General features: G+C 33.6%; 1 protein-coding gene and 1 non-coding gene across 2 annotated transcripts in view; both read right to left on the reverse strand.

Annotated features, from left to right (window-relative positions):
- Positions 1–2,021: 2,021 nt before the first annotated feature.
- The window catches only part of LOC124531612 (atrial natriuretic peptide-converting enzyme), a 140,238-nt gene continuing 118,835 nt past the window's right edge, over positions 2,022–23,424 (reverse strand). Inside the window, exons 13-17 of the mRNA XM_047106078.1 lie at positions 8,084–8,264; positions 7,715–7,868; positions 6,912–7,035; positions 6,190–6,338; positions 2,022–2,266 (exon numbers count right to left, since the gene is read on the reverse strand). Of these exons, the coding sequence (XP_046962034.1) occupies positions 2,066–2,266; positions 6,190–6,338; positions 6,912–7,035; positions 7,715–7,868; positions 8,084–8,264 (809 nt within the window). The 3' untranslated portion in view covers positions 2,022–2,065. The remainder of the gene's footprint in view (positions 2,267–6,189; positions 6,339–6,911; positions 7,036–7,714; positions 7,869–8,083; positions 8,265–23,424) is intronic.
- On the reverse strand, positions 13,501–13,592 carry Trnai-uau. The gene is given in 2 exon segments: positions 13,501–13,536; positions 13,555–13,592. It is a non-coding gene; the product is annotated as a tRNA-Ile (tRNA).

The raw sequence follows: 23,424 nt of genomic DNA on the forward strand, positions 1-23,424 counted from the left end.
CGAACGACAACATAGCAACAATATATAAACTGTATTTTTTATCTATGGCAACATTGTGCATTTATTCTAAAAAAAAATATATTTTGAAATGTATATTGTCATTTTAAAAAGAGAATTGAGTTTATTTATTTATATTAATTTATATACGTAGCTTTTGTTTTATAATTGAGACATTTTCATAAAATAAATTATGGATCTCTATTCTCTAAACTTGACAAATATGAATGACTTTTGAGCAATATGAGAACCATTTTTGTTTACAATTAATATTCAAAAAAGGCTATAAGTTTTCAATTTTTTTTTTTCAATTTATAAGGGTAGCTGTATTGTATTTATGTCTGGGAAGACGAGCAGCTCTAATATATAAACGGGTGTTATATAAATTAATTAAGTGGATATTTTATGAATGAGATTCGTTCAAATTTAATACGAAACATTTTTAAATATCTTATCTGCTTTCAATTATTAAGTAGTATTTTTTAATTTATATAAATTGTTATTTTCTTATCTATGTTGTCGCTTGTATATAAATGTATATCTATTATGTTATATAATATCTAAAACAGCAACTTTGAGCATACTCAACGCTATTCATCTAAAGTTATATAGTTATATATATTTGAAAAAACAAAATAGTGTATCACATAAATATATATATTCACCGATCTTTAAAGGAACGAATGTTTTATTAAATATTGTCAAGTATTTGTTAAACGAATTTAAAGATAAAGTAAATCAATGGAAAGTGAATAATAAATTCCGAATCGAAATCAAGTATCACCTAAGTTTAAACGATCTAAGCCTAAGTTACATCTCTGTAGCTACTTAGTCTTACACGCTATTAAAGCTATGTTACTAATTTCCACAATTGATGTGTTATTGTCAATTTAACGTTAAATTTCATTAGTAATAAAGGAAATAACACATCGACTTTTTACATTAATATAAAAATGATATCAAAAGAGCCATTCTCAGCGGGCGGTGACCTGCATTTAATTTATATAGTTGTAATATTTTATCAAGTATAATTCTTTGTTATAGGAAGTACTAGTGTCCTATTAACTCACACCGACACAGTTAATTTAGATATTGTATAAGGTTCATTATCTAACTCTATTTAAGATAACACACAGCGATGTCTTCCAGCAAAGACATTATTGTCTCACGTTCAGTTAAAAGGAATACGTATATAATATAATCTATAAAAGCACTTCTCTCTAATACTACAACACCAAACATCAAATAAATATACAATATAGAAATAATAATCTATCGAGAAGTAATCGCGTCATATAAAAATTCTGAAAACGCTAAAGCTTAGTGACCCTACTCGATAATCATAAGCCTTTAGTCGTATATTATAATAAACACCACACTGACGCGTGACATCCCGAGAAAAAGTATCGAGAGACTCCGTGAAAACGTCCAAAGTTATATAAAAAGTTGAACTTTGCAACATCACTGGTATAATTTCTATCGATTTCATTATATATTATAGAGTTCCGTTTTATCACAGCATCAAATAATTTACCTCACGCAACACACGAGCGATATGTAAAAATATTTAGCCATTCTATTTTTAGTTATCAATATATACATATAAGTTATTAGAATTTCAATCGTCAGTAGAATACGCTACAATATAATTTATTGTCAATATATTTTATTGTCAAATATATATTTTTATTGTCGTTAAAATAGTAACTTCATAGTCCATAAGCAATGAACACAACTCCATGTACATCCCGCCGACGCAGACGCAAACACTCCATGATCAATAATTGACATATTTAACGATATTACAATTATGAATGCTGCGAAATTATTATTAAACAGAAGATGGAAATCGTTTGTAAATAAAAAGTAGATAAGAACCAAAGTTTTTTGTATATGTGTAGTAGAGATCACTCCAAACGATTTGATGAAGAAGAGTATTCAGTTTTAATGAGGTGAAGACTTATGCGGTATTGATTCCTTTTTTAAAATAAATTGTAAATTATTTAGAAAAAATGATAAGAAGGTTTTAGCGTCGTGGTTACGTCTGCATTGGGTACGCGTGCGGACCTCAGTCGTCTTCGGAGCGCGCGTTCTCGTCGTCGTAGAGGCGAATCTGGCGCGTGATCCACGGCACGTAGCGCGGCACGTAGGCGTACACGCCCGGCAGGCGCGGGTGCGCGCACTTGATGCCCCACGACACGATGCCGCCGACGTACCAGCGCGAGGTGTCATCAGGGTCCTTGCAAAGCAGCGGCCCGCCCGAGTCTCCCTGTAATGTTACAATCTATTTTAAACACAAAACATACCCATCTTTTAAGTTATTCTCGGAATATTAAGAATTTAACGGCAATATTTTCAAATGAAATGTTTTAAAATTTTATTTCTGGCACTTGTACTAAATTGTTTGCGCTTTTTAATGGCGTATTAACTTAGACATTTTCCAGAAAATTAACAGTGTTAGTCCAATAACTTTTTTCACCTTTTTTACACCCTAGTTACAAGATGTAATTAACATTCATGTTAAGATGTAAACTCTTGTAAAAATATTATGTAGTGTTACTTCACATCTATGAGCATCTATCTGTTTCATAATACTTCCATAATAACTAATGTACACGTCAAATCGACCCGCAGTTATAAATATAATAGACTGTGTTCACTCAGTCCTGCTACTGAATAAAGATCTTCTTTCTTTTTAAGGAAAATTTGGTGGTTCAGCTTTTAACAAGTTAATAATAATAATGGAAGAAATGATCATAATTCGAAATATCACAATACACGAACATACGTCAACGTCGTGCGTTTTATGATTTAATATATTTCTATTGAATGTAGAATGTGAGAAGTCTGTGTATAATATATGTATATATAAAATATATAGAATATAAACACGTGGGCATGCCGTATGCATTACAGCAAGGGAAATCAGACAGACGGGCGCACTATCGCGTTAGGCTATGAACATCGAATGCGCGCTTCGCCCGTTGGTATTTAAAAAAAAATGTTTTTTAGAAAATAAGACATATTACCTAAGATAACTTTCAAGATTAAACAAAACAATGATATCTCTTGACGATATTTCTTTAAATTATTTGTCCGGATACGAAATGAAACCTTAGGAATACAAATATGGAACACAATGCAACCGATGCATTGAAAACAAACATAATAGCAGGCGGTATTAAAACCATACTATTGACTTCGTTCTGTATATCTCAATACAAGAACTATCTCGGCAGATATTATTTCTTGAAAACTGTATTTTTACTTTTTCTATTCTTAAAATAAACATGTTGTGATATAACCAGCCAGATCATAAACATAATAAAAGTGACAGTAGTGTTCTAAAGATAAGAAAAAATTTTAAGTGACCTCTTGGGACGCCTCCTTTTGCACCAACTAAAATGTTTTTGAAAGATTACTACTCTTTGGTTACCTCACCTAACTTCTTATTCAATAAATAATGTATAGTATACATATATCACAAATCCGAAAGTAATATTGTCTGTCCATCTATCATAATGAAACCACTGAAGGAAAATATTTGGAACTTATTCTGACAAGTTATTTCAATGCAAGTTCGTACATACACATGTAGCAGAATTTCATCCGACACATAGTTTTCACACTAGGATGTGTACTCGTAATCTTCGATTCGAATTCAGTACTTCTAACCACAGGTCCAGCTCAACTAACGTTATTTGTATGTTATAATATTACAATTCAAATAGCGTTCACGAGAAACTAAAATTAATATCATATTATGAATGCAGTTCGCAAATACAGCTCATTATTAATAAGGAAGATTCGACGAATATTTCATATGATAATTTTATCGGTTCATTCAGTATATTATTATCATTCAGTATATAACTGTAGTTTCGTAATATTACGCAATTTAGCTTCAAATATTAGACCAATTCAACATTTAGCAGAATTGATCATTCAGAGCGCAATGAGTAGAATTAAAAATATATTATTTATTTTTATTTATACACAACGTTGTCCCAATTCGATGTTACAGCACGTTTAACAATAGTATAAAGTAACAGCCTGTAAACTACCCACTGCTGGGCTAAGGCCTCCTCTTCCATTAAGGAGAGGATTTGGAACATATTCCACCACGCTGTTCCAATGCGGGTTGGTGGAATGCACATGTGGCAGAATTTCGATGAAATTAGAGACATGTAGGTTTCCTCACGATATTTTCCTTCACCGCCGAGCACGAGATAAATTATAAACACAAATTATAGTCATGCTTGCCTGGGTTTGAACCCGAAATCATCGGTTAAGATGCACGCGTTCTACTCATTCACCCATCTCAGCTGTTTTTCGTTTAACAATAATATTTAAGTTGAACTTCTATGTTGTATGCTGATTAACCTGTCAAATCAAATCCACCCTGTCTGCTATCGCAGTGGCGCCTCATTGAAATAATATCATTTGAAACGACTATAAAATCATTCCCGAAACATGGTAGACAAAAATATCAAATCTCAAAAATAAATTGTAAATTATTGTAATCAGTGTATATTATGAGTTTTAAATGGTTATTTACTAACGAAATTTGAAAATAATACTTAATTTATTCAAAAATCCATAAATAAAAAAGGCATTTTTTCAAACGTTTGTCACGTGACACAAAACGCTCCCGATTGGCGGGCTTATAATGAAGTCACTTTCTTGTATACTTTGTTTTTTACTAGATGTACCACAGATTAAAATACAGCAAAGTGACGTCACCGACCCCATTGCAGCGCCATATTGTCCGAGTAACGTTTTTGCGCGCTATTTAAATATGGAATTTTTAGTATGATATTTTTCGGTAAATATGTCCGAGAAATAAAAAACAAAACTTTTACTGGGTTCCTTAACTTCAACTAAATAATATTAAATGGATTTTAAAAACCAGTCAAATAGCCTATTAATATGCATATTTGTACATTCATTATTTAAATATTGGGGCTATTATAATTCGTTTGTGAAGTAGTATGACTGTGTTTGAGTCGGGTCTTGGGTCGGATGTAAGTCGATCTTTCTTAAACAACAAACAAAAAAATCTCAGCAAATTAGAGTTAGAAATTTAACAGTTTTATAATTGTAAACAAAATTAGCGTTATTTATTTTATAATAAAAGCTCTTAAATAGCCCTTGTATAATTTACTTATTTAAATAATTGTTGACTTGGTTTAATTTCCTCTGTAAACGTGTACATTACGGTTGTTGATTTGACTAAAAACAAAGTTTACAAAAACTCAAGCTGACAGCAATGGTCCAATATTTTCGGGTTAGTCGTGACGTAAATTTGGATTAACAGGATACTCAGTAAAGAAAGAAAGAAAAAAGAAAAGAAAAGAGAAAAATAAGAAATGTATTATTTGGAGTAGCGATAATTGTTTATTTTTCCGTAAACATCGTGCACGACCTGGTTTTTATAAAGTTTTTACAGTGTTACCAATAATACTGAACCTCGGGAAACACGTAAGTCTCTAACGCCCATTATCCCTGGTCGTATCAAATTGCTATCATATCAATTCTGATACACTCTATTCGCTGTCCCTTATAGTTATAAAATTGAATGTATCAAATCACACACGCTTATCCACTCAAATATTGCCATTCTGGTCTTAACTTTTTTTTTTATGTTATCGGTTGGCGGACGAGCATATGGGCCACCTGAGGGTAAGTGGTCACCATCACCCATAGACAATGACGCTGTAAGAAATATTAACTGTTCCTTACATTCTCAATGTGCCACCAACCTTGGGAACTAAGATGTTATGTCCCTTGTGCCTGTAGTTACACTGGATAACTCACCCTTCAAACAGGAACACAACAATACTGAGTACTGTTATTTGGCGGTAGAATAACTGATGAGTGGATGGTACCTACCCAGACGGGCTTGCACAAAGCCCTACCACCAAGTAATTACATAGTAAAGTAATAAGTCTAAGTAAGTAGTAAGTATGTAGTAAGCCTGTAAAGAAACAAGACTACAAAAGAATATTTGCGATTCTACTTAGAATTTGACTGTTTAACACATGCCGGTTTCCTCACGAGGTTTTCATTACACCGAGAACGAGATTACAAGCACAAATTAAGCACATGGAATAGTGTTAATATAAGTGATGCTTGCATAGGTAGCCGCAGCTTGAGTGTTTAATTCTATGTCAAGTTAAAAATCCCGCTCACCTGACAGGCGTCTTTGCCGCCTTCCGGGTATCCCGCGCAAATCATTCCCTCGGTGACGTTCAAGTCCCGGTGTTCGAGCCACTGGTTGCAGAGGTCGCGGTTCAGCACTGGCACCTCGACCTCGTTCACCGCTGGTTCATATTCTGACACTAAACATGAATTTAAATTCATTAAGTCCATACAAGAAATATATAGATATTTAAAATTTTAAGCATCGGTTTTGTCTTTCTAAAAAATTCTGATTGTGTTTTTTTCGGCTTCATGAAGTGTACCTGTGTAAACTGAAGCAATGGTACTCATTCGTTCGGCATTAGTAAAGTCTCGTTTCACTTGCCATTGTCAAAAATCAAATATCGGTTCGACTATAGATGTTATAACTTTAAAGCGTGGTCATTTGTTGCAATAGCACCTTGTCTTCATTACACATAGAATAGTCAAAAACTTGAGCAGTAACCTCACCAAAGAATATTACTATATAAAAACCTGCGCCTCGCGTCCCATACCCCTCAAATGTTTATGTTTACGTTGATACTGTCATTGCGTGGCTACAAGATAGACAGCTGAAAATCAGCAGAGGGATAAAGTCCCTCATAGCCTGAGCTGTCTCCTTTTGACTGCACACAAGTATTATATTCATTATATATATTTTTTTCTTTATATGTGTGTATGACAATAAGTGATTTTTATTCTTCTTCTTTCTTTCTAATTTAAAGAATACGTACTGTCCTTATCATCCCGCTTGCCCCAGCCGATGACGGTACACAGGGTGCCGGGCGCGAGTGCTCGCTGAGCCGGCGGTAAGCACACCGGGGACAACTGCTCGTGGTAGCGTACACGAACCGCCAACTGGTGAGAACGTAACTGTGATACCACCTAATCTAACATAGGTCTAGACATATAGGCTTCCTCTCCCTTTGATGAGGTTTGGAACATATTCCACTAGGCTGTTGCAATGTGGGTTGGTGAAATATAATATAATATAACCATATGTGGCAGATTTCTTGGAAATTAGACACATGCATTCAGTGGCGATTGCCTGGGTTTGAACCCACAGTCATCAGTTAAGATGCATGCGTTCTAACCACTGGGCCATCTCGTCATCTCTATCAATACCATTGTATTGAAAATCAATATTATAAATTAATAAAAACATACAATTAACAAAATTAAATTTAAGTTAAAATTACTTTCAAATAATCCACTATTCAATCGTTAATCATGATAATGAATTTACAACTTCGCTAGAATCTGTGACGGTATGCTGTAAGAACAAAGTTGGAACTCGCCGTGGAACAGATCGTGAATTGTCTGAAAGTTATATATGCGACATTGACTTTAATTCTTATGGCATTTATAGGAAACATGCGTCAGAATACCTATAACGACAATTCTTGTTTTACCTGCAGGCGATATCTCGCCTATCGCCTGATATATCTATCAGTATATATAATTTAATACAGAGAACTAATTCAAAAGTTATTTCCTACGTAAAGTATGAAGAAGCTTTAGACTCCTGCAAGAATACCTGGAATAACGCGATGTCATTGTCATGGGCAACGCCGACATTGTAGAGAGGGTGTGGTACCACTCGACGGACCTTCACCTTCTGTCCGTAGTACGCGTGAGATCGTCTTCGAGTGATACCCAGTTGGATAGTCCAGCCATTAACATCTGAGTGACTGGTAAAAGTAAAAATAAGTAACTTAAATTAGTAAAATATCCTTTTATCTGGTCAAGATTACAGATGCCGGGGACCTGTTCTCAAATTTTAGGTTGAGGCATCAAAAATCAAATCACCTTTTTCTAATTTTTAAATTTGTCTATGAAATCGAAACTAAAACGAGGTTTGCTAAAATATAGTTTGGCTCAGGTTTGGTAAATGCAATTGACTTACTTGCCAACACAATGCGATGCAGTCAGTACCCATTGATCAGCGACGAGAACTCCAGCGCAGTAGAACACCTCCTCTGGCCCTCCTAGAATCGCCGCTAAGAAAGGCCAGTCTCCAGGAGAAGCTTCCACGCCGCCTACTATCCGCTTCCTTCCAGCTCCGATAGTACGACGCTTGCCGCATTCTGCAATAAATATATTTGTTATATTTATGTTATTTTTTGAGATTTTCGAGCTCGTAAATCGTATTCCTCAATAAATCCTCTTCAATGATAGAAAATTTATATTTCGTCTATGTACCAACGTGAACATAATTTTTGGGTGACGATTAATTGGTAGATAGGCCAAATTTGGTTATATTTTTAAATTCATAAGTAGCACACGAGCCAGTGTAACTATAGATATAAGGAACATATCGTCTAAGTTGATTCGTCATTGGACCAGGAAAACTGATAAATATTTGTTATAGTACCCATAGATGGATGGTGGTTATCTCTTACTATGAAATGACCCGTTTGACAGTCCTACACCTACAAATGACATAAAAGAAAAAGTACCCTTGAGCATGAAAAGAAACTTAGTGAAAATCAACTCTGTGTAGACTTCTCTGAATAGATAGCAATCATTCGTATTTCATTTTTATTACTCTCCCGCTAAACAGCAGTAGTCATACTTTAATACTTTACCAAATAAAAATAGTAAATGGAAGCTTTAATGGTATCTACCACAAAAGGTTCCACAGCTTGTTTAGCCATTAATTTAAAGAAAACAAAATTAATCAGCAAAAGTAAATTACTTTGGACCATAACAATTCAAACAACACTATTTCAATGGGCCACATATTTTCAACTCGGGGCATAAGTACTTAAAAATATTTATTACATAGCAACAACACAAAGGCTTCTGAAAAATTGATAACTGAGTCTGTTATAAGAGACTAGGGTAAAAGCTTGTAAGGGTCCAAAAGTATTTTTCGGTCGGTCGCGAAATATAATTAATCCTCAACTGACGACTCATTTTTACGAGATTGAAAATTAACATCCCCCGTGATCATTTCTTTGTTCGATTCACCTTGCTGGCGGTCGGTCGAAATTGAAATTCACGCAAAACCCCTTTACAAGGGTAAACCAACAAAAGAGATTCCAACAATATTCGAGCTAAGGTAAAATAAGTTATTTATTATTATTATTTATTTTGTTGACAAATATTTGTTTCGACTTTAAACCCTTAGAAACGAAATCTAATTAATTTTAATATGCTATTTATATCTTGCTTAATCTATACTTCTATACTACCATAAATGTGAAAGTAACTCTGTCTGTCTGTATATCCATCGCTCTTTCACTACCAAAACCAATGAATCGAATTGGATGGAAACGGTATGATGAAAATTTGAGCTCCAAGGAAATACATAGGCTACTTTTTTGCCTAACACGTGACAAACAAAACTTTAAAACGCGAGTGAAGCCGCGAACTACAACTTGTATACTATATTTGTACATGCAGGGAAGATTAAACTGTTCGGGATTAGGCTCAGGGCCATTATGGAGCGAACGCAGCGAATATTATAATTCATACACAAAAACTTTGTATGAAGAAAATATAGATCTTCTGAATGACGGATAAATTCAGTCAGAGACTATGTGAATCATAAATATCACTTATTTTACAAGACGACTTCAATGAACACCTGACGCGCGGCTTTACGGAGATATAATTAAACTTTCAGAAATACCAGCGGGCCCGACAACAATTAAGTATAACAGATTATACTGCGGGAACTCAAATTCGCCCTCAGTCGCTACAGGCAGTAAGGGCGGTTTAAACACGCCTTAAACGAGATTAAATTAAGAACTTATAATTCGATAAAAGTTATTCTGTTCCTTAAATTAAAACGAATGGTTTAATACATCCTTTAATTCCTTTAATTTGATATCTGAGTTGATGATTAATTTAGTGATTTTTATTTGACTGTAGAAACAGTAAGTTTTTAACAGTAACTGTTATCGCTACAAATTAATGAATTTGACAAATTATTTTTATTGCGTTTTAACATAAGACTATACACGTTCATCATCTTTACATATAATAAAATTGGAGTGTCTTTTTGTAATATTAAAATAGCCCTTTTTAATCAATGCTTATATATTTAGACATGGTATATATACCACAATTTACATTACAATTTTTGTCTGTCTGTCTTTTTGGTCCGGCTAATCTCGGAAACGGCTGAACCAATTTTGACGAGACGTTCACTGGCAGATAACTGATATAATATGGAGCTACTTATAAATATATATATATATAATATTATATATATAATATATAATATATATATATATATATATATATATATATATATATATATATATATATATATATATATATATATATATATATATATATATATATTATATATAATATTATATATTGTTAAATTCAAACATGTATAAGGTCACGGACACGGCTAGTAATATAATAAAAATAATGGAAAAATATTTTTGTATATTCTAATTTTTTTTTGTTTAAAAATAGGACAAGAAAGTTTATCTGGGTTTCAAAATTACAATTATTTTTCTGTAGTAAATGTGGAATAAAAATCTGCCAAACTGACGGGCACGAGAGTTGTCCTAAGAGGGTTTTCCTTTTTAGAAACGAAAGACGAATACCTAAAAATAAAGGCGTAGGCAACTCAATACACGTGACAGGAATGAAAATTAAAGCATTTTCTGTCCTTCTCTCCCTACAGTTCTACGTATTTTCCTTCCCTTTCATATTTATATATATTAAATATAAAATAATTGCATACAAATTTTTCTTCAATAACTGTTTCCACGTGACGAACGTTCATATAAAACCATAACGTTCCATATAAATGGAATATTCTTTTATATACTTTATTCAATTTGTATATAATAAAAACTATTTATAGTTATAGACGTAAATAGTCAGGGCGAGAGTAATTCTGAAATTATGTAAACAGCCACAGACTCAGGTGCTCGGTCGACGGATTAATTAGTATAAATAGATCTACCTAAGCCTCGCCTGCATTCCTTTGTATGTATAATTAGCATTTGCCTTATTAGAATATGTTGAAGGCTATTTTCATTTGTTTTTATCCTCTGCAGCTCTCCGATCTTATAACGAAAAACGGCTTTTCCATGAAAAGTAGAGGAAATACTTGCGTTGATGTAAAATTAAGATCCATTCAAACGAGTCCATTAGATGACTCTAGAGATTTAGAAGATCGGTATTCGCCTTTCGTTTAAATTTATGCGTAATCGCTTTTAGTACGATGCGAAGAAATACTTACAGTTTTAAATATTTCCGTCTCGTAATTTTCTCTTTGCGCTGATAGTAAATATTTTCCTTGCTTAATTACGGACATAATTATCTGTGTAGAAGATATACGCAAACACAAGTGAATTATTTACACTCTTCATTTTACAGAAGAAAACAAGGTAGGAGGATAATTAATATGAGATAATATATGATGAGCTAATGGTATCTCATAACACATGTATGAGACAGATCCTCACATAGACTTCTTATTAATATTGTTATAAAAAGAAAAAAAATAATGTCGGCTTCATATAAATTCTATTTTCAAATCGCTGATGACAAAGACTTAAATATTATAGAAAGAAGGCCGTAGGCGATACTATCGCAAGTAGTTAATACGTCTTTTCGTAGTTGACGTTGTATTGATTGTGTATTCAAGACTGCATGCAGTATGCATTTCAAGCGTTACAAGCTGCTCTACAAGTGCCTGAAACCCTCAGACAATAGTCTCTGATGTATACCTGGTATTAATATAGTAGATGCTGACATTAAGCCGTTGAGAAAACGCTATAAAATATACCGATAACAAAGGCGGTTTAACGTGTATCCTCTATCTGAACTTCTCAGGTGGACAATAAAAGATTACCTACAATGCTGACGCGATATATTTACTAAACCCCTGGAAAGTAACTTTAGAGGGTACGACACGATATCGTTACAATATCCGTTCCTGGATTTTTCTAAAATCTTCTAACATACACAAAGCTTGAGCTGAGGTGTTAGTGGATAGAATTCGAGGACTCAAGGAAAACAGGTTTATATTAATAATGAGTTTTCATTTGTTTTAGTGGTATATACAATGAAAAGCACCTTGAGGGTATCTGTATATACCCAATTAATTAAAGAAAAAATGAATATTTTATGGCTAATTTTATACAAGAAAATTTACTTCTACATTTATTGAAGAAAGTCCACCTGGATTATTACTTGAAATTCGACCGTTATTGAGTTAACGTAATAACAAGGAAAAAGGGGTATCAAATTAGTACTAATGGTTCCTGGAAAGTGGTCTAGGCTATGGTTACTATTTTTGTATCCATATCCCATTTTAGAAATGACCATATATTTTTGGTAGCCCAGTTATTCTCTATATTTATTAAAATATCGTAAAGCAATGTTTTTTACAGGCCAAATGTTCGTAATTAAGCATAAAGAGAAACGTTTCATTGTAATCTGTAAGGCTGTATTGATTTATCATTAGGGCAATAGCGTGACTTACTCCTAAAGTAATTTACAACAAACGTTTTAATTTTCAACTCGTTATTTATTTAGGGTAAATATTTTACCAAAACAAACGTTGTTTTATAAGAGTAAAATATTTACGTTGAACGACAACTAATTGATTATTTAAATTATAAATTTATAACCTCAATTTCGTAATTCAAATTGAAGGGTAACCTTTACAGGTCAGAGATTTCGTGATGGATCAGAGTTAGAAGTTTTATTTGATTTTAATTAGTTTGAGGCTAGTTCGTTGTCTTTCTTCGAATGGATTTTTGTGTATCATCTATAAATTATTTATACATATCGAATATGTATGTAACCTTCTCGCTACTCATCTAAAACTTTAATTTTAGAATAATATCGGATATTACAGTAGAATTAACAAATTATTACAAGAAACGTCAAATTTGAAAACGTCACACTTACATAATATTTACAAGGATGTGAAAATAATTGACTAAAGTTTGTTCAGAAACGTCATGAGAGTCATACCCTCTTATTATTTCTTTAATTGTAAATTATACCTATAATTTATAGCAAAATAGGCCTAATAAAAAAATTGTGGTCACCACCAATATTGATAGAAATCGTATAGAAATACATTTATACGTAATAGAAATATATTATTCATCCTTTGTAGTGCAAATGCACCTTGAGAACTAAGGTACATCGCCAGAATTACACGAGGCCCTACCAATTAATAAACAAAGATACAAGGGCACTCTCAGCTGTATTTTTTTTAGCTCTGATTTATGTTTCCCTTCTCACTGGCTTGTAGCTGGAAACCATAGCATTCAGAAGTTAGCCATGGATGAAGCCAAACATTAAATATGATTACAAAAGACACAAAAACATTGCTCCAGGTGAGGCTCGAACTCACAACCCCGGCATGTCTCGCACGCACTGCGCTATAAGTACCGTGCGCTGACCGATTGCGCCACTGGAGCTGTGGGCTTGAGTGCCAAAAAATCAATTGATAGAGTTATTACTTTTCTTGGGTACAATGACATTATTCTTACAAATTATTTTGTAGTTAAAGTTACAAATGAAAGGATTCTAGCATTTTACTCCATGTATTGACGGTACAGCCTTCTGAATATAATGATGATAATGTCCTTATTCCAGAATTAGATTTTTCAAAACGGAGTAAAATCATAGTAAGAGTCATTTTATGTTAAACATAATTATCTATGGCTTTTCTATTTCCTCACAATCCGTTGAGAAAGTGATCTGACATGATCGGAAGAGTCCAACGGTAGCCATAACTGATCTTGCGTTTTGATTACCACATTTGAAGAACACTGAAAACTTCCTAATTCTGTTCTACTATTGAGAATTTGTTGACTAAAACAAAAACAAGAACAACAGGCTGTAAATTTCCCACTGCTGGGCTAAGGCCTGCTCTTCCTATGATGAGATTTGGAACGTATTCCACGTTGCTGTGCCAATTCGGCTTGGTGGAAAACACTGGTGGCAGAATTTCTCTGAAATTAGACACATTCAGGTTTCTTCACGATGTTTCCTCAACCGCCGAGCTCGTGATGAATTATAAACACAAATTAAGTACATGAATACTCAGTGGTACTTACCTGGATTTGAACCCGCAATCATCGGTTAAAATGCACGCATTCTAACCACTGGGCCATCTCGACCAAAACAAGTCAATTCTTTTTTTGATCTGACTGAGAACTCTTTTTAGTACTCTCTATAATATCATCATTACTAACAGCTTAGATGAAAGTCGAATAAAAATAAATGTAGCAACATGTAAAACTGCTCCATCGTAACGAGTCTCGCAGTCTTTGGGTCGAGTAATGTATACCCTGTCAAAGCTAGCCCGCCCAGGAATTTAATAAAAGTGTATATTAATCACTTCAAAATTGAGGACATAATTTTGAATTTGTCTTTTAAGATGATAGATTAAAATTTTTACTCGGTTATCTGGAACAGGGTTATAAAATTAATCGGTGGTTGAGCTATGTGCACGCTCGCCTATGTTGGTACCACCCACTCATCACATAACTATTTATTTATAGACTTTATTGACCACTGCACAAAAAGCAGATTTAATGCCGTAAGGAAATCTCTGCCAGTCAACCTTGAGGTCGTATAGAAAACTATGAAGGCGGTAGTTAATATATTCCATTACAGAACAGCAATAGTCAGTATTTTTGTGTTCCAGTTTGAAGGATAACTAAGTCAGTGCAACGTGCATAAGGGACATACCTAAAATCTTACTTTCTAAAGTTAGTGCGCTTTAGTTTGTCAGCAATAATTTGTAATATGACAAAATCTGCTGAAGAGTCGAGATGGCCCAGACGTTAGAACGCGTGCATCTTAACCGATGATTGCGGGTTTAAACCCAGACAAGCACCACTAAATATTCATGTTTTTAATCTGTGTTTATAATTCATCTCGTGAAGGAAAACATCGTGACGAAACCTGCATGTGTAATTTCATAGAATTTCTGCCACATGTGTATTCCAGCAATCTGCATTGGAACATCGTGTTGGAATATGTTTCAAACCTGCTCCCTAAAGGGAGAGGAGGCTTTAGCCAATAGTGGGAAATTTACAGGCTGTTCTTGGTTGTTGATATTGTATGCCAAGATTTACGAGCAATGGTGCTCTCGTGTTATTATGTAATCCAAAAGCAAAACCACCTATGTAATACAAAAAAAGATAAAAAAGTTCAATAGGTTTTCTGTCTAAAGGTTGTAACGTCGATGATAATGAAATGCTTCCGATGGAGTTACTCTATATAATTACTTTTAGGGTGGTTTCGATATCGTAAAATGAGTCTTCGTGAAGTTACAGATGGCGCCACGATCGATAAAACTGATTACATGCAATATATTGAGAATTTTGGTCAGCAACGCTCGGATATGGCTCAGTTGCCAGAACGCATAACGGGAGCTTCGTAAGGTGCACAGATTCAAAGCTATATTCACCGTTGCTATGACGTGAAAGATTAAAAATAGAAATAATATGAATAGTGTTGATCCGCCCACATTATTAATTCATGTTGTATTCAACAACTTACTGGAGTATTTTCAATGGAACGAGGTAATAGTTTTTCACGTATGACAAATATTTGCAACCGTTTATACATTCTTTATTATTATATCTTCTTTTATATTAAAGTTTCGTATGATCCAATTTGTTTATTGATAAGCATGTCCTGCATGTTCTCACGTCATCTTTGATACTTCCCAGTAATGAGGATATTTCTGTTTATATCTGTGCCTTCAGTTCTGACTATGATTAGATCGTTTTTTGTTTTCCGAGCGTTTTCTCATCTTCATCGAGGGCGGTTCTAGTGGCAAATGTTCCTAGATGTTGATTGATCTTTGTATACTATGAATATTGTTATGTTCTGAATTGACAGCTGACTCAGCTAGTGTATAAACTCGAAAGACATTCGTTATTTCAGGTATTATGAATAGTTTTTTTGGGCATTGGTGACCACTTTTTTTTTAATTTTTTTTTATGGCGTAGGTGGCAAACGAGCAGGAGGCTCACCTGATGGAAAGTGACTACCACCGCCCATGGACAAGTGCAACACCAGGGGGCTTGCAGGTGCGTTTCCAGCCTTTAAGAACGGAGTACGCTCTTTTCTTGAAGGTTCCCATATCGTATCGGTTTGGAAAAACCGCGGGCGAAAGCTGGTTCCACAAAGTAGTTATACGAGGCAGAAAATGTCTGAGAAATCGCGCTGTTGTGGATCAAGGTGGTGCGGGTGAAACTTAGAATTTTGGCGAGATGTCCGAAGGTGAAATTCAGCAGCCGGGATTAATCCGAACAATTCCTCGGAACATTCACCCAGCTTTTTTCAAGCCAATTTGGCTTTGCCTTCCAATTGACCGCGGAACTTACTCTCAGGTGGCCCATTTTTGAGTCTACCTACCTCAACATTAAAGAGCCTATTCTTATAAATAATTTATGAAAAAATAAAAACGAAAAAAACATATCGGTAAAAAACAATAAGCCATATATAAACAGATTACATGCTATAAACCTTTTTTATACCACGGAATAAGTAACTCGGGCTAAGAATAATCCCTTAAAAGGATTTATACTTAACTATTCACTTAGTTAAAGTAAATCGGTTTAAGTGTAGATATAATACGTGTCGAGCTCAGTGAGATATGTACGCCCTCTATATATAAGTATATGGCGCTGGCTTTTGATATAATATTAACAATCATTGCACTATTCGTGACGTAACGTGGTATTTATTTATTAATACCACCGAAAGTATTTATATTATATAATTGTTATTTACATAGTTCTGTATATATGTACAAGGTAATTGGTAATTCGACGTTTTCCCGTAAAAGGTGATAGGAGTTTAAAATTATACATCATTTTAACCCCCATATGCACGATGCAACAGTGAACTATGTTTTACTTATCACATTTTTTTTGCTTTTTTTTAAATGAGTCAAAAATGCAACAATAAAATTATATAAAAGAAGTTACAATTAGATATGTTTCTTCTAATTTACAATAATTATCGATTCAAATTAAAAAAGTTTGATTTGCTAAAATTATTGCAAAAATCACTTCTATCACCTTTTAACAGGAATACGTCGATTTAAGTTATATGTTAAACATTTAAAACCTCTCGGGAATACGTTACTAATACTAGCAACCACAATTGTTCTATGACTTATTGGTAGGGTGCTTTGTGGAAGGGCCTTGTGTAAGCCCGTCAGGGTAGGTACCACCCACTCATCAGTTATTCTACCGCCAAATAACAGTACTCAGTATTGTTGTGTTCCGGTTTGAAAAGTGAGTGAGCCAGTGTAACTACAAGCACAAGGGACATAACGTCTTAGTTCCCAAGGTTGGTGGCACATTGACGATGCAAGTAATAGTTAATATTTCTTACAGCGTCATTATCTATGGGTGATGGTGACCACTTACCATCAGGTGGCCCATATGCTCGTCCGCCAACCTATACCATAAAAAAATAATAATAATACTAGCAACCACAATTGTTCTATGACTTATTACATCATCTAAAATGTTTTCCAAATTTAAAGTTACCTTAAAGTTTTTCTCCTGATACAATTTATGATTTTAAGTTCTCTTAAGGTCCGTTTTAGTGAGTGGTTACGTAACAATTTCCTTTTGTTGCGATCAGGGCCGGATTTCGAGGTCCGAAAGCCCCGGGGCAGCAAAGAGCACCCTAAATTATTTTCAAATCAATTTGAGAAATTTTTAGTCTTTAAAACAAATTAAATTCTTTTAATATCTTATGTATCTTTTATGTGAAAAAAACATTTAACATAATATATTATACAGTTATTACAAAATAGAAGTTTTTTTGTTATCTCATATATACAGCATTAAATGTGTTTACTCGTCAGAATTGTGATTATGTCGTTTTTTACTAGAAATTACTATTATGTTGGCTCCATTTCTTACAGAGGCCCTAGAGTTATAAACTCAAATCCCTTAGATTGCATAAATCTGACACTAGATGTGTATAAAAATAATAATAATCTGCAAAAGGTCAAACGAAATGACATTTTATTTATTAATGATTAGCATGAAAAGTCATGGATCAGTCATCTCACAATGTTAAGGCTGTGGAATAAAAACAATCTATGGGTGGGTTATCACATACCTTATCTTGATATACATATAGTATAATTACAGTATTTATGTAATAGTAAAATAACCGCTTTTTACTAAACGCATGTTATGTATTTATACATGGTAATGTTTCATTTGACCATCAATTTTAACTTTGCCGTTTCGTAAATTCAAATCGTTTCTAAAAAATGCATTGGTAAAAAAGGCATATTATTCGATACAAGATTTTATAGATGATGAAAAAGCGTGGAGTTAATACCTGTTCACTTCCAAGCAGGACATATTAATTTAAATAATTGTATTTAACTAACATGACTTTATATTTTGTAAATGTTGAAAAAGAGTAACTACTGGGTTTCTTGCCGGTTCTTCTCGGTAGAATCTACTTTCCGAACCGGTGGTAGGTTCACTTAATTGCAAAATGACGATTCAAAAGTGCTTGTAACAGCCCACTTGAAACAAGTTACTTTTGATTTGATTTGAATAAGTTTTAGTTTAGTACATATACCAAAATAACATTATTTACAATTTATGTCTGTGGGTCTGTTTGTTCTGGCTAATCTCTGGAACGGGTGAACTAATTTTGACGGAAGTCCCACTAGCAGATAGCTGATGTAATAAGGAGTTACTTAGGCTATATTTATATCAGAATTATATATAAAATAATAATATAGCATGCAATGTCCAAATATTATCCAGTATGTTGTCGTCGCCATCACGTCGTGTGTCTTCTACCAACGACTCTATATCACAAAAGCATTTAAAACAAAATTAATAAATTGTAATAAGATCTGCGAAAAATGACTGTTTCCTAAATTCAAATTGGCACAAATTCGCAAGCACAGCCAGTAAAAGTATAATTGTATTGTAAAGTCCTAGATTATTTGTGTGTGTAATCGCTAGTTACAAAATAAAGCAACAAGACCGAGGCCAACGTAAAATATTTCGAAGTACAAATCATCCCAAGTATTTGCCTTAATGTAAAAATCTGAGACGTTCTCGTTAAAAGTTATTAACAACTTTTTTAATGGCTACAATAATTAACAAGTTGTAAGCCGCGAAATTTTGGAGTTTCATTAGAACCTACTTACGTATTTAACTCGCTACAAAAGTACTATTTACTGAAAGGTTTTATGTTTAGTTTTAGGCAAAGTATTTTTTATTTAATATTGATGAAATATTACACACACATACATATGCATACATATTACATATATTACACATTGAAAGTATGACGTAGAATAAAAAGTACATCTCCCTTGTACGACTTAAATAGTATATTCTAAGGATAGGAAAAAAGCATAATACAGCTAAATCAGTTTAAATACTTGTAAATTTAACCGATATATAAAACCAACATCAAAAAATTTCTTACAAATCGTATCTTATCGTAGATAAATTGTATCTTTTGTATTTTATTTTTTATTTTTGGCAATGTAAGAACGTATGTACATTTCTCATATTATCAGTACGACAACAACCTCGGTAAACCAAAGCCATTTCTGCCTGTGGTTGCACTAGCTATTAACAATAGCAAGAATAGCAGTTCGAATAACTGATGAGTAAGGGTTATCTGCCCAGACGTATTGCATAAAGGCCTCCAAGTAAAATGTTATAATAGTGACGTCAATAGCCGTATTGCGTTTTACGCAACTTTCAGCGTTCAAATGTCTATTAAAAGATTAATGGCTATAAATAAAACTGTATCTGTAAATCACCCGTCGCGTTACAGGCGCCAGGCGACAGGTGAACGTTTCGGAATAGATTTTAGCGACGTTTTTGCTACGTTTTTTATTTGATATCGTAAAAAATACGAGCGCCCGCATGACCGATGCGATCGAATACAATCGCTGCTTCTTATGACCGTCATTACAGGTAATGGAATGTAAATTGTAAAGGAATTTGTGTCGTATCACTTCAACACAAGGTCCTTTTTTGTTCGCACCCCCAGAGCAGTTATAGCCTGTTAAGAAATTTTAGAGATGCTTGAAGTTTGAACGGAATGGCTAATTAGGTTCCTTTGTTCAAGGGTTTCTGTCAGAGAAATGGTAGTTTTTAATTAAAGTTTACGATGGTGATAATTATTAAAATTCCAAGAATTCAATAAGGTAATTCAATATAAGTTACTGTAATAATATTTCAACAAATTAACTTTCTAAAGCTTCTCCTTGATATATTTTCTAATCAGAGGTTAACAGTTATTTGGAAAAACTAGCATTCTTATATAAGTTATTTTGTATAGTGCATTGGTATATAAAAGTAACATTTTTTTTAATTCCTAGGGCATTGCAAAGGCCTCTTTTCAGGAGTGCTGATATACAACCTATACAAGTTTTACTCATTAACTTCATCCCATGAACATCTGGAACACTAAAGGACTTGCAGGTAGGTAGTTGGCCTTTAAGAAATGTGATGAACGTTTACGGAAGGGTTCTCAAGTCCGATCGGTTCGAAAAATGAAATGCCTTAAAATATGCATTGTTGTACCTGTCTTTTTCATATAAAGAACAATTAACATTAATTTTTTCCCTCCTTTAAATATAAATTCTTTGTATAATCGACGCTCAGTGTGAAGTATGTTATAAATAAAAATGCAATAACCATGTTTGTTACTCAACCCACCAGAACGGCTGAATGTATCATAAGAAAATATGGCAAAGGAAAATTCGTGTGTCTTCCCAGTTACACGCGAGCTTAAGCCGCGGGTGGAAAAAGGTATATGACATTCATAAGACAATAGCGAAAAACTTATGAATGGATATGATGCAAGCTGCACAGCAGTGGAGAGGAGAATAGTGGAGTGTTATAAATAAAGATATACCGATCAAGAACTATTTGTAGCGCACGATATGGCAGAACTTTTGACAAATCTGAAGGAAAACGAAACCTAGAAATTGTTTCTCTTGTTCCTTTGATTTCAATACCCGATATATTTAGCTTGGACTGGTGATCAAAGATTACCAATAGAGGGGAAATATTATAAATTGGGTAGATACCAGATCAGGTGTAAAGTCAGAACGTACATAAATTGTTTAAAAATATATCCTTTATGATGTTCAAAATGTAATTATTTTTTTATGACATGTATTACATTTTTAAAGAACTGGTAACAAGCGCGAACAGTCCTTTGATCGAGTAATTGGATCATGTGTTGTAATTTAATAAAGCTAAATTTCTCTGTATTATATCATGGCCTATGTATAAAAAAAAATTAAAAAAGATGAATCCATTAATATAATTAATATGGTCTGTGGTCGAGTAGTGTGTAAACCAGAATTGACGGGTATGCCACTTCGATGTGTTCCCGAGTTCAATTCCCGGCTGAGTTGATGTAGAAAAATTTCCTTAGTTTTCTATGTCGCTTTGGGTCTGGGTATTTGTGGTTGTAGTTACTTCTAATTGTCCCAAAGACAAATGCTTTAGCTACTTACATTGGGATCAGAGTAATGTATGTGATGTCGTTCTATATTTAGTTATTTATAAATAAGTATGTGAACTTGTAAGTAATTCTTTAGTCTCGTTTCATCATGATAAGAAAATATTATTATTATTCGATTTGTTACTCTTAACAACTCTGCTTAGAGCCGGTATTAACTACATTCTCACGGACCGAAACCAAGTGGCTTTAAAGCAATCCCAATTCCCCTTCACTTGCAAGAAATTTGCGTACAATTCTGCGAGTGTTCAGAACGAGGGATCGGAATATTTACATAAAAATTTTGGAAGATAATTTTAGAGATATGTATCTCATATTATTAAGTACGATGCCAGTAGAGATCATTATTGGGACTATTGTAACGTTCTCCAAGTGCCAAAATAAGTGCTATTTCTTCTTTTAGTACCGTGTATTTCGTATATTGTATGTTTATGTTTATTCATGTATGTTTCCTTGGTGGTAGGGCTTTGTGCAAGCCCGCCTGGGTAGGTACCATCCACTCATCAGATATTCTACCGCTAAACAACAGTACGCAGTATTGTTGTGTTCCGGTTTGAAGGGAGAGAGCCAGTGTAACTACAGGCACAAGGGACATAGCATCTTATTTCCCAAGGTTGGTGGGGCATTGACGATGTAAGGAATAGTTAATATGTCTTATAGCGTGACTGTCTATGGGTGATCGTAACCACTTACAATCAGGTGGCCCATATGTTCGTCTGCCAACCTATTCCAAAAAAGAAAATGTCATTTATGGTGGTTTGCAGATTCATCATACTTACATCATCAGCCCGTTTTTGTCCACTGCTGGACATAGGCCTCTCCAAGTGCTCGCCACTGTGGTCTTTCTCCGGCTACTCGCTTCAGATCGTTTGCAGATTGTGTGTGTTAGATATGGCAATGTCAATTAAATAAGCTGTTTTTTGTATCTCGTCGACTATACTTTTGTCCTGTGTTGTGTATTAAAGTACTTTACTGGGTGTATATTTGTTATTATTATAGGTACCTGTCCCGATCGTCAACATCTTCAACAATCATGGTCATATTCAGTCAATTTACACAAACCCTAATGAATTATACATCTCAACCTTCCTTATGAATCGCTTCGTCCAATGATGAAAGCCGTTTGAAAATCCATTTGTTAGTGATTGAGTTTATTGCGTTCAGATGGATATTAAATCGAGGCTTAGTAGTTAGTTAAAATTATAAGGTGATCTTATATTCTTACTCTTTCTAGAAGTCAAATGTAGAATGAAAACAGCTTAAATATAAATCACTCGACACTACTATTCCGGAAGACAAAATACTATGAAAATAATATAATATATGTAATATATGTAATACCCATAAATATAATATATGTATATGTTGATTTCGCTTGGGAATTAGATTATCGGTTAATATAACAAAATAATAACGAAAATATTCTTATTGTTATAGTATGAAAAGAAAAATTAAAAAAAAATACATTTAAAAAATAGTATGTTACTAATTTGTATCAAAATAAGTCGTTTCTTTTTTCTCCACCTCCTGACCTCGTATGCTTCGAAGTTGAGTCTTAATGTGTCAGAGACCTTCTATGAAGATTCCACTGAAGTTTCGAGGCTAAAGTTATTTTTTTAAATACTGCAACATCGGATACAATAAGATCATTATTATTACATTTATTTTATTTGTAAATAATGCGATGAAGAGTCTTTTATACATAAAGTCTGAAAGAATTTAAATTTTGCGTAAACGCAT

The sequence above is a fragment of the Vanessa cardui genome, chromosome 1 (assembly GCF_905220365.1).
Source record: "Vanessa cardui chromosome 1, ilVanCard2.1, whole genome shotgun sequence".
Taxonomy (NCBI): Eukaryota; Metazoa; Arthropoda; class Insecta; order Lepidoptera; family Nymphalidae; genus Vanessa; species Vanessa cardui.